The 13,621-nt window shown below is 42.8% G+C and overlaps 1 protein-coding gene across 1 annotated transcript in view; it reads right to left on the reverse strand.

The window, feature by feature from the left end:
* LOC133506302 (neuromedin-K receptor-like) overlaps positions 1-13,621 on the reverse strand; it is a 53,666-nt gene that overhangs the window by 5,026 nt on the left and 35,019 nt on the right. Inside the window, exon 4 of the mRNA XM_061830312.1 lies at positions 6,717-6,913. Coding sequence (XP_061686296.1) covers positions 6,717-6,913 — 197 coding nt within the window. The remainder of the gene's footprint in view (positions 1-6,716; positions 6,914-13,621) is intronic.

Genomic DNA, 13,621 nt, shown 5'->3' on the forward strand with positions numbered 1-13,621 from the left:
AATGATCTGGCAAAAGAACAGACACATGCATCGGAATATAATCGACTGTAATGAACAAGAGGAAGGACACCTCCGTGACAGTATTCATGATATTTTGTTAAATTCTCGTGATTATTTTGTATTTACCATCTTTATTATTTTACTCATGCCCTGCGATTAGCTGACAACCAGTGCAGGGTGAACCCCGCCTCCTGCCCGTTGACAGTTGGGATAGGCTCAAGCACTCTCTGCAACCCTTGTGATAATAAGCAGCTCATAATAAGCAGTGAATGAAAAGGGGCTCAGAAAATGGATGGATGGATATTGTATTACTTGAACCAGTTTATTATATTTGTAGTACAATTGCATTCATGGCTATCATTCTGTTAACCTTGCTAAAATCAAGACATTGCAACTGCACAAAAGAATAATTTTGTTTGTAAGAACAAATCAGTGACAAAACTATTAAAATATTTACTTAGCACTGACAATCCAACAATGCTTTATCTCATGCTTTGATGTTGTGTGCACTTTACACTATGGGTATTACAGTACATATAAATATTGGCTGATTATCGGAGACTCAGATTGAGGGTGCATGTGCGTGTGTGTCCGTGTGTCTGTGCATGTTTCTTTGGGCATCAGTTGCTTGTGTATTATGATTTATCCATCCATCCATTTTCTTAGCCGCTTATCCTAACTAGGGTCGCGGGAGTGCTGGAGCCTATTGCAGCTGTCAACGGGCAGGAGGTAGGGTACACCCTGAACTTGTTGCAAGTCAATCGCAGGGTACACAGAGACAAATAGCCACACTCAAAATCACACCGAGGGCCATTTCAGAGTTTCCAATTTATGTTGCACGTTTTTGTGATGTGGAAGGAAACCGGAGTGTCCGGAGAAAACCCACGCAGGTCGGGGGAGAACATGCAAACTCCCCACAGGCAGGTCCTGGATTGCACCCAGGACCTCAGAACTGTGAGGCCAACGCTTTCCAGCTGATCCAACGCCCATGATGATTTACTTTATGATTTTTTTACACAACTGATTATACTGTATATGTTCATTGAAAATGAGATGATGCATCCAAAAGGCCTATTCCTGGACAAAAAACAAATATCTACAAGTAATGCAAACTATAAAACATTTTTTTTTTAAAGGCAGCAGTCCCAAAACATTTTAGCACCCTTGGGCTTTTTCATACAAATACATTTGTTGTTACACCAAAAGCAATAAATGAACACATATAGTATAGGATATCTATTATTTACACATGCCAGCCATATGCTGTATTCCAGGAAGTGTTACAACATAACAAAAATGGCAAAGTGCCATAAAGTGGCATGTGTTGTGTGCATGCTCTTACTTTTATGATAAATAAGGATTTTGTTAGCACAGTGTTGTTGTCCGTGAATTATTGGACATAATCTGGTGATGAAGCTTGACTTTTTGTCACTGCCCTTATTATTCACTGCCATTCCATGAGGCCCACTGCTGGCATTAGCTTTGTTAGCTTTAGCGACATGACTTGAGGCTAATACCCATTTCCTGTCAAACACCTGTCAGTTTATTTTTTTTTGCGTCGTCAAAACATTCTGTCCTGGCGAGTATATTTCAGTGCTAAAAGTATCGCAGTCATTTTCAGCAGGCAAAAATCCAACTTTGACTTTCCTCTGAAATTTGTACTGCTAGCCCGAGTGGACTAGCATCAATTAGTGCGTGGCGGCTACCACCGCGCAGAGTGACGATAACCTGGGATGAAAACATCATTTTAGAGAACCGGGATTGTTGTAGGGGTCCAATTCTCATGGAAAAAGTAAATTGGACCTGGTTCTAAGTTATAAATGCTTTCAATGCCCAACCCAATCCACAGTACCAGTAAACATCCATCTATCCATCCATCCATACATTAGCTATTGCTTTTCAAGGTTGGGTTGCGGGGTAAGTAGCTTCAGCAGGCATACCCAGACTTCCCTTTCCCCAGCCACTTCTTCCAAATCTTCTGGAGGGATCCCGAGGTGATCCCAAGACAGCCAAAAGACATAGTCTCTCCAGTGTGTCCTGGGTCGTCCTCGGGGTCTCTTGCCGGTGGGACATGTCCGAAACACCTCACCAGAGAGGCGTCCAGGAGGCATCCGAATCAGATGCCCGAGTCACCTCATTTGGCTCCTCTCAATGCGGAGGAGTAGCGGCTCAACATTGAGCCCGTCCCGGATGACCGAGCTTCTCACCCTATCTCTAAGGGAGAGCCCGGTGCTTGTATCCGGGATCTTGTTCTTTCGGTCACGACCCACAGCTCATACCCATAGGTGAGGGTAGGAACGTAGATCAACTGGTAAATTGAGAGCTTCGCCTTTTGACTTAGCTCCCTCTCTACCCCAATGAACGGATACAAAGTCCGCATTACTGCAGACACTGCACCAATCCCGCTCCATTCTCCCCTCACTCGTGAACAAGACCCCAAGATACTTGAACTCCTCCATTTGGGGAAAGATTTCATCCCCGACCTAGCGAGGGCACGCCACCCTTTTCTGACTGAGGACCATAGTCTCGGATTTGCAGGTGCTGATTCTCATCCCAGCTGCTTCACACTCAGCTGCGAATCACTCCAGATCACGGCTTGATGAAGCCAACAGAACCACATCATCTGCAAAGAGCAGAGATGTGATGCTGAGGCCAGCAAACTGGAAACCCTGTATGCCTCAGCTGCACCTAGAAATTCTCTCCATAAAAGTTATGAACAAAATCGGTGACAAAGGCCAGCCTTGGCGGAGTCCAACTCGGAAACGAGTCCGACTTATCGCCGGCAATGCGGCCCAAACTCTGACAGCGGTCGTACAGGGACCAAACAGCTCATATCAGTGGGTTCGGTACCCCATACTCTTGAAGAACCCCCCAGAAGACTCCCCAAGGGACACGGTTGGACGCCTTCTCCAAATCCACAAAACACATGTAGACTGGTTGGGCGAACTCCCATGCACCCTCGAAGATCCTGCCGAGGGTGTAGAGCTGGTCCACTGTTCCACGGCCAGGACGAAAACCACATTGCTCCTCCTAAATCCGAGACTCAACTTCCCGACGGACCCTCCTCTCCACTACCCGTGAGTAGACCTTGCCAGGGAGGGTAAGAAGAGTGATCCATCTATAGTTTCAACACACCTTCCGGTCACCCTTCTTAAAAAGAGGGACCACCGACCCAGTTAGCCAATCAAGAGGCACACTCCCTAATGTCCACGCAATATTGCAGAGGCGTGTCAACCAGGACAGCCCCACAACATCCAGAGCCTTGAGGAACTCCGGGCGAATCTCATCCAAACCCAGGGCCCTGCCACTAAGGAACTTTTTAACCACCTCGGCGACCTCAACTCAAGAGAAAGAAGAGCCTGCCTCAGAGCACCCAGGCTCAGAAGGCATGTTGGTGGAATTGAGGAGGTCTTCGAAGTATTCTCCCCACCGACTCAACACAGACCGACCCACTATACGCAGTGTTGATGGTGCACTGCTTCGCCCTCCTGAGACGCTGAACGGTGGACCAGAATTTCCTCGAAGCCGCCCTGAAGTCGTTCTCCATGGCCTCACCGAACTCCTCCCACGCCTGGGTTTTTGCCTCAGCGACCACCGAAGCTGCATTCCGCTTGGCCAGCCATTACCTATCAGCTGCATCGGGAGTCCCACAGGCCAGAAATGCTCGATAGGACTTCCTTTTCAGCTTGACAGCATCCCTCACTGTTGGTGTCCACCAACGTGTTCGTGGGTTGACGCCACGACAGGCACCGACCACCTTACGGCCACAGTTCCAGTCGGCCGCCTCAGCAATGGAAACGCGCAACATTGTCCACTTGGACTCAATGTCCCCCACCTCCTCCGTGATGTGAGCAAAGTTCTTTCGGAGGTGGGAGTTAAAATTCCTTCTAACAGGGGAATCTGCCAGCCGTTCACAGTAGACCCTCACAATACGTTTGGGCCTGCCACGTTGAACTGGCATCTTCCCCCACCATTGGAGCCAACTCAACACCAGGTGGTGATCAGCTGACAGCTCTGCCCTCTCTTCACCAGAGTGTTCAAGACATGCGGTCGCAAGTCTGATGACACGACCACAAAGTCGATCATCAAACTGCGGCCTAGGGTGTCCTGGTGCCAGATTGACATGTGAACACCCTTATGCCTGAACATAATGTTTGTTATGGACAATCTTTGATGACCACAAAAGTCCAGTAACAGAACACGACTCGAGTTCTGATCGGTGGGGCGTTCTTCCCAGTCATGCCCTTCCAGGTCTCACTGTCATTGCCCACGCGGGCACTGAAGTCCCTCAACAGAATGATGGAGTCGCCAGAGGGGGTGCTCTCCAGCACTCCCTCTAACGACTCCAAAAAGGGTGGGTACTCTGCACTGCTGTTTGGTGCATAAGCACAAACAACAGTCAGGACCCATTCCCCTACCTGCAGACGGAGGGAGGCTACCCTCTCATCCACCAGGGTAAACCCCAATGTACAGGCACTGAGACGGGGGGCAATAAGTATGCCCACACCTCCTCGGCGTCTCTCCCCGTAGGCAACTCCAGAGTGGAACAGAGTTCAACCCCTCTCAAGAGGAATGGTGCCAGAGCCCAAGCGGTGCGTAGAGGCGAGTCCGACTATATCTAGTCGCAGTCACTCACATTCACTTCACATCCCTCTGGATTAAGGACTTTTCCTCAAAGGGTCAGGATTGGCCTCCAAACCTTCGCACCCCTCACACCCAGCCCCCTGTTTTTCACCCTCTACACTTCAGACTGCTACCCCAACCACACCAGCAACACCTTCATTAAGTATGCGGACGACACCACAGTGCTAGGCTGCATCAGGGGAGGTGATGAAGTCACTTACTAGGATGACGTCCAGCAGGTGACCGTGTCTAGATAGCAATAACTTGCTCCTGAACACATTAAAAACAAAAGAGCTCATCATTGGCAAACATGATAAAAACATCTATCTATCCACTTTCCTAGTTGCTTATCCTCATTTGGGTTGAGGGAGTGATGGAGCCAATCCCAGCTGTTATTGGGCAGGAGGGAGGGTACACCCTGAACTGGCTGCCAGCCAATCGCAGGGCACATAGAGACTGACAAGTCACACTCACAATCACACCTAGGGGGAATTTAGAGTCTCAGGGGGTACGGTCACCCAAGCTGTGTGTAGAGGAGAGCTCGACTGTATCCAGTGGGAATTTCTCAACCTCGCACACTATGTTCGGCTCCTTCTTTGCCAGAGAGGTGACACTACATCCCGGGAGCCAGCTTCTGCAGCTGGAGATCAGGTCCCAGCCTTCAGCTGCCACCCAAATCATTATGCACCTAATACAGTTGTCCCTTCCCACAGGTGGTGAGTTCACATAATGGGGACCCATGTATCCTCTTCGGGCTGTCGCTGGCTGAGCCCCATGAGTGCAGGTCTGACCATCAGGCACTCGCCTTTGAGCCCCCCTCCAGGCCTAGCTCCAGAGGGGGGGGCCTTGTGATTGGCGTCCAGAAAAAGGGCAACAGAGATCCATGAATGTTCACTTTCATAAGGGGTCATTTGATCCAGGCTTTGTTTGGTCCCTAACCTAGAACCTGTTTGTCTTGTGTGATGCTACCAAGGGGATTCAGTCCCAGACAATCCCAGTTTAGCTCCTAGGATCACTAGGACGCACAAACCCCTCCACCACGATAAGGTGACGGCTCAGGTAGGTGCATCTAAAATGTATTTGAAAATTCTGTGATAAGTGCAATTAATTCCACATTCCATTTAAAGTGGAATTAATTCAATGTTTTTTTTCATGTTTTTTTGTTACTAGAACTCTGTATATCCTCAAAGGTCAGAGCCTTTAAAGCAATAGCTTTGTTTTTCTGACAAAGAACTTTATTGGCTCTTTATCATGAGACTGCAGTATGTCAAGCTTCAGCCTCTCATCCCTGTACCACTGTTTTTGGAACCTCAAGCGCTATTGCCAAAAAGTAAACTATATATCTATGATTTGCTATTGTTGACCTAATTTGGAGAGTGGAAAAATCCTACCAAATGTATCAAAACTGAACTGCTTGTCTTTGAAACAGTCCTCCAAATGACCTTGGTATCAAATCATTCATTCATTCACAAGAACACTAAAAACATTTAGAGCATTTTAAATATTTGTTCATACTGTTGTTTATATTATCTTATAGGTCAAGACAAAATTCAACATAATTTTTTAAGAAAAACCTTATTTAGATAATAAGGGGTTAATGAAATGTTTTACCCACTTTTGCAGTGAGGATTCATTTCTCCGAATCAATTACAAGTACTTTTGTGGGGAAAAAAAAAGAAAAAAAATCTGGCATGCTGATCCTACTTATGTAAATATATTCTGACATAAAGGACAATTTGCATCAAGCGAGATGGCTGAATTATTGGCTTCGATGGTGGTCTACGCTCTGCTGAGTGCCCTTCTACTTTCCGAGTCAATGCGTCCAGAGAGTCCAACCAGATATAATACACTTGGCCATTTCGCTTTTCATTAGAACACAATCTTTTCACATTGCATCCATGTGTTTTTTTTCTGTGCCTTGCCACACCTCTCAATTTTTGTATTTTGTCATGCATTTCAATATACATATTCAAAGTTGTATAAACGTTTGTCACAAGTGAAACAGGAAAAACATTTTTAATTAGTGCACAATACTGTTTTAAACATATCAAGACAAACATAAAAGGACTAATTTAACTTGCGTTGTTACTCACCGGCTGTTCAGGCAGCAGTAGATAATGGGATTGTACATGGTGGAGCTCATGGCCAGCCACAGCACAGACAGGTAAACTTGCTGGATAGACTTTGACTTGCTCAGATTCTTGTTGAGGCCCGTCACAATGAAATAGATGTGATAGGGCAGCCAGCAGAAAGCAAAGGTCACCAAGACAATGATCATCATCTTAACTACCTGGTTTAAGAAACAAAGAGTTCAGGTGAAAGATATCTACATCACAATTTGTGGATGTAGTAAGCAGGAATTCACTGCTGAGAGAAATATAGTAGGTCATGGGTGCCCAGACTTTTTTTTTTACCCCAAGATCGACTTTTCAAGCAGCCAGCCTGTCACGATCGACCGACGGGGGGAGGAGTGGGTTTTTTTTTCTTTTTAGAATGACCAATGATGAAATAGAATGATCAAGTCACAAAGATCTACCCACTACAAAAATGCAAAACATATATATTTTAAAGTATATTGAATATTTTTTATGTATAAAAGTATGTTTGTGTGCCTTACATAACCGCATGAGCCAATATTGCACAACACAACATAATTAACATTTTTTTGGAACCATCTGAGTTCACGTTGATGATCACTAAACACCATATGAATGAAAATGCACTCCCGGGCTATGTCACTCACATCAGTGGATTCGTCCAACTGGAGTGAGAAACATTCACAATCTCTGATGTCCTTCCACACATCATCCATGGCTTCACAGTGCCATGTAACTGAAATCCTTTATAGCAGCAGAGATTTTATTGAAGATAATATTTCTGCCTTATTTTTAAAAGATCGGAACAATGAGTCAGATATCCCTCTTTTACCATCTCGTCTTGGAATGACTTCTTGTTATTAATGATGATGTGACGAACTCGAAACCATGCTTCGGTGGCAGCTTTTGCTGTTGAACTATATTGTGTGAAAAGTGACTGCTGTGGGGCCAATAGAGTTTATAGTATGTTCACTTTTCTCATTCTCAGCTTGCTTTTTGGCGTATTCATCGTATTTTCCATACGCAGTTTGAAAATGTTGAGATATTTCACTTCACTGCCAGATGAGGCAAACACACTTTGAAAATGACATCGTGAATAAAAGTCCGGCTCCCATTCCGTATGAAAGTGATACGTTATTGTCTTCTTTACTCCAGCATCCATACTCAGGTTTGATAAGATTTCTTAAGCGAGGGCTTAAAATAGGGGGGAACTCACTGACTTGTGTGTTTTCATGTACTGTTGTTTGAATATGCGCGGTGAGGTAAAGGTCAGAAAAATACGGCTGTCTTTTTTTTTTTCCTCTCGGCACGCTGTCGCGATCGACCAAAATTGCCAATCGATCGATGGATTGAGCACCCTTGTAGTAGGTTTTAGGCCATTTGTACCACTGGAACATATCTTCAACCAGATTTTTGAAAGAAGCTTTAGCATGTGCAAAATGAAAACAAAAACATGATGGGGCCAAAACATAGTAAATAATTTCCTTGTATGTACAGTAGCAACACATTGTCAGAAAGTTAAGGTTTAGGAGTTTTGCTTTAATGTTGGGGCAGTGATTAAATAGTCACTATCAAACTAATGTGGTCCTGTAAATTACGGCACCACAATGCAGAACATTACTTCCAAAAAAAAATCCAATGTTTAATGCATACAGCAGATCAAAACAGTAAATAAAATGCTAAATTAAAATTAATGTAATAAATTGTACAGTATGACCATCAAAAGTTACTATTGCAATGTAAATGTCCCACTAAAAACAATACCTCACAGGACCAAAAATTCTTGTGTAATATGTGGAATAAGGCATGTGGAGGTTGGAGATTGTATGACACTTGGGCACATGGATCATATCATATCATCCCCATCATATCATCGTAGTGAAAGGTAGTCTAATTTATTCATTAAGTAAATAATTAATTCAACTTGGCTGTCTGCACAGAACATGATGAAAGGAAGTTGATGAGGGCAAAACAAGTAATTACAGGGGATGCATTGCACTATTTTATTGAGTCTGGCTATATTACAATTACACTATTACATACTATACTATTACAATGTATCGTCGTATACAGGTACAGAGAGTGGTAAAAAACGGAATGCATATAGATTTTCAGAAATGACTGCCTGTGAGTTTGTTTTAACTTGAACTAAGACAAAAAATGTTGACTACAACGGCTAGTTGTGCCGCTGCTTTTAAAAGAAATGTGTCATTACTCCTGCCGATGTCGCGGCCAACCCTGAAGCAGTGCAGCAGTCCAAAACAATGAGAACTCAATGGCTTCAGGTGGCTATCAAAACAACATGAGCTCAAACTATGTAGTACGGGCATGATGGGCAGATTTTAGTAAAAATAAAATGTTATGCTATCGTTGAGCATTTATTTTAGTTGGTTGAAGGTTTCTGTTCTACCAATTACAGGGACCAGGACAAGCATGTCCTATGGCCTGTCCTGAGATATAGATTACCAAAGATTATTATTAATGATTGTTGCACAGACAATTTTTTGAAAATCAATAAAAATACAAACAATAAAGGTACAAACCTGGAAAAATAGAAATACAGATCATTCTTAATATTTTGAGTATATGGCTAGCAGGAAATTGGTGGTGTGCATTGTACATTGGTAGAAGGGTTTTCCTGATTTTTTTTAAGTCAACTTTGGGGGTGCGCATTATATTTCAGGATGTATTATACACGAGAAATTATGGTATGTTGTTTACCAAAACCTTCCTCTTCTTGTGCTGCCCGATGGTCTTGATGAGTGGCGGTGTCCCTTATCTCAGTAAGTAGCATATGCATTTTTTTTTTGTACTTTTGTCATTGTACTTGGTTATTTTTGTTTGGTTTGTTTGTAATTATTTTTCACAGAAATCGCCCACAAAATGCCAGGTAGTGGACGTCCTCTGTTTGGTGAAACGTATCCACCAGTAATGGGGGGTCAGAACAGGCAGCAATGCAGGCGTGGCAAACGTAGATTAGCTGTCAGTTTTCCAGTCGGGCTCATTGGATTGTCTGATCGAGAGAGGAATTTCAATCATACTTTTCCAAATTAGAGATGTTTCTTGGTGAAATCTGTGGATAACTCTGGCATTAAAAGAAACACGGAACCCTCATCAACTAACTTTTAATGTGTGCTCCCATTCCCATTATTTTCTACAAAGCATTCCTTTCATACTCGAACTTGAAAAAAAAAAACACACCAGCTATTTATTTTTGTTGGTCATGTTGGTACTCAAGATGTAATGGGGGAAAATCCAGTTGATTGAGTGGTTTTCACAACCCGCATCTGCGTAATAATGGTTCAAATCCAGATTTGGTCAGATGACTTCTCCTTGGACTGTTGTTGGTCCATTTGATGATAGCGATTGAAAATTTGTGAATGTAGTGCCATCTTCAACACTTTGACAATTGGTTTCCGATTTTTCAAGATGTAATAGTGGTTAGTCTTATATGATGGACTTGCCCATTTTGAAAACTCCATAATCATGACAGTATTTATACAGTGAAGAAAACGAGTAAAATAAGTAAAAATAAGTATTTGAACACACAGAACTGTGACTCTAACGCCCAAACCAGTCACTTCACCGTGCCACCCCCTTTTTTTTTAACTTTTAAAGGGATTTTATACTCACTGGGAAGGTGGACTTTTATCCCAGTTGACTATGGATCAAAGTGCAGATATTGGACTAGTTATCAAACAATGGCTGAGCACACACAGTAGAGAAAATCAACCATTTACACTCACACTGAGACCCATGGGAAATTTGGAGTCTTAATTGTAACCAAACATATATTTTTCGAATGTGGAGTGAAGCTGGAGAACCCGGCGAAAACCCGCACAAGGACAGTAAGAAATGTTGGGCAGCTGTGCTAACCACTTGTCCAACTTGTTGTCCACATCCTCAATTCATTGTCATCACAATGAGAAGCAATTGTATTTCTTACTTTGCTCAACAGATATTCCTGCTTAAAAATACCAAAAGTAGAAAAGTACTGTTTATATTTAATTATGTTTGTAGTCAGCATCCCTGCGACCTGTTGCTTTACAATCCCTATTTTATTCAGATCAGCTCCCATCACCTATATGTTAACAAGGCCATGTTTTTTGCTCCAATATTCAATTGCGGGGGCGGTCCTCTGACACTTCTTTTCAACAAGTCACTTCTGTGGGTCGCCGCTGTTTGATATCTGGCAAAACACTCTGGGTAAATAACATTGGCCTCCTCAGAAGCATGCTACAGGAGACGAAACAGACACCAGCGTCTCCCGCCTGAAATGTAAACTTGTAACGTAAACTTCCAGTTTTGATAAATGTTCATGGAATAAAACAAGACAGGTTGTGAAAGCTCAGATTGTGTCTCAACAGCTCAAAAGAAGTTAATAATCAGATGATAAACAAGAAGTAAATACTTGTGTGATGTAAAGGTTGAAGCTGTCATAAGTCACTAAGGAATTTAATTCCAAAGTGAAGGGAGTGAAGGGATCTATCTATCTATCTATCTATCTATCTATCTATCTATCTATCTATCTATCTCTATCTATCTATCTATCTATCTATCTATCTATCTATCTATCTATCTATCTATCTATCTATCTATCTATCTATCTATCTATCTATCTATCTATCTATCTATCTATCTATCTATGTTGTTTCTGTAGATTCTTTGATCCATATAATATATATATAATACATAAATATCTGCTTCCGGTCCCCGAACTGGTGGCAGCGAAAACGAGGAGGCTCCGGCAAAACTCTGTCGTACAATAAATAAATCCCGTTGAATTTGGACCGAATGTTGTGAATACTCGACGTGGGACAGTCTTGGTGACGACTTCAGTGGACTACGAATCATTCTGTGAAATCTTAGTACCCAAATTGGAGCCGTATTTTGTTCACGTTTGAAGCAGCTCGGCCTAGCTTAGCCTAGCCCCGCTTGCTAACAACTAGACGCATTAGTAATCAAATACTTACCGAGGAGAAAAACATCAATCGCTAGTACCTACACTTCCTGCAAAACCTTCGTATCATATACAACAAGCTCCGTGAGTACTAGTAGTGAGGAAGTTGGACAAGTTGAAAGGCTGATTTAAAACTTGGCCCTTGGCCCGGACTTCCTTTGCTTGGTTGGCTTACAACGTGACGCGTTTGTAATCAAACCGTTAACGTTGAAGAGGCCTCGAACAAGAGTAACTTCATAATCTTGTTCAACCAACGCAACTTGTACAATGAGGATTGTGAGGACGACTCAATCTGCAACTACTGGAGTGAGAGCCATTGGTTTGAAACTCTTTCATCACCATATCCTTTACTTTTTTTTTTTTTACTTACTTACTTACTTTTGCCCATTTAACTTTAACTTTTACATAGACTCGGGAGCACGTGAATTGTGTTACTCGTCCTGACTTTGTTTATTTGACTGCTTCGATTTGTACTTTAACATAGATTTAGATATATGTGAATTGTGTACCTTATGTGTTGACTTTGTTTATTTGATTACTTTTTTGACTATCTGCAGCCCTTTGGGGAACACAACAGTGTGCGACCTGTAGGCCGGTCCCAAGCCCGGATAAATGCAAAGTATTGCGTCAAGAACGGCATCCGGTGTAAAACTGTGCCAAACATATATGAACGTTCATCAAACGAATTCCATAACAGAAAGGTCGTGGCACGGGCTAAGTACGCCCGCCCCCGGCATTGTTTTTCTGCCAGGCGTAGGTAGAAATTCAGGTAATGTAGGTCGAAGGCCAAAATGAGGAGGAAAGTGACTTTGTCGGCAGAAGAAGCAGAGAGATACACAGACCATACAGCTATGTGGAGGGATTTTGAATGTTGGAACTATGACAGGAAAACCTCCGGCATTAGTTGACATGATGATGAGGAGAAAGGTTGATATATAGTGGTACCTCGGTTTTCGAACAAAAATGTTGAGATTTTTTGCTTTGGTTTTCGTACGAAAATCGGCATTTGAACACCCCGACCATCTGACCCACTATGATGTGTTATTGTGCTTTCGAATGCACCCCCGAAAAAAATGGAAAACACATAACGCGCGTGACGCGGCGCAACCAGTAGACTCAAACACTGCCCTGCTCGCGGATGATTCCCAGTACTGTAGTGACTGTTTTCTTCAAAGTGAGCAACATTAACCACCGATCATGGCTCCAAAGAAGGCAAGTGGAACTGCTGGTGCTGAAAACTCTCACTGAAGACATCTGAAACTGTTTTGCATTGCTTTTTTCTTTTGTTCCATTAACCCTACCTCGAGTTGCAAGTTAATATTTTTTTACGTTACGTAGTTTCTGTGCGAATGTTTTTTCCCTCTCATTATTGCTTGTTTAAAGTTATTCTGCACTTTTGTGAATAAAAAAAGGTTTACAAGGCTGAGGGCCGAGTCGTTACAGATACGGCAGTGCACTCCCAGCCTCGCATACTCTACTAGGCCAAAGCATACATTTTAAGCAAAAAATAAATATATTTCTTAAATGAATTAATTATATTGAGTATTTAAACTATACATGTATTTCTTCTATGCAGTTTATTGTCAGGAAAAGCTAAAAAAAAAATCAAACTATTTTTTAGGATTGGAACGCATTATTTCATTTTCCACTCATTGTAACGGGAAAACGTGCTTCGGTTTTAGAACGCTTTGGTTTTCAACCGGCCTTCTGGAATGGATTGTGTTCGAGAACCAAGCCACCACTGTATTGTGCATCCAAGAGAGCAAGTGAAAAGGGAATAAGGCTAGAAGTTTAGGAGCAGGATTTAAACTATTTTACCATGGAGTAGATGGGAAGAGAAATGGAGTAGGGGTTGAGGATGAAATTTGTAATTGAGGGTATTGTGTATAATGTGAGTAGCGGCTATGTCCCACAGGTTGGATGTGACCTCGAGTTGAAAGGG

Source organism: Syngnathoides biaculeatus, chromosome 9 (genome assembly GCF_019802595.1).
Source record: "Syngnathoides biaculeatus isolate LvHL_M chromosome 9, ASM1980259v1, whole genome shotgun sequence".
In the NCBI taxonomy this organism is placed as follows: Eukaryota; Metazoa; Chordata; class Actinopteri; order Syngnathiformes; family Syngnathidae; genus Syngnathoides; species Syngnathoides biaculeatus.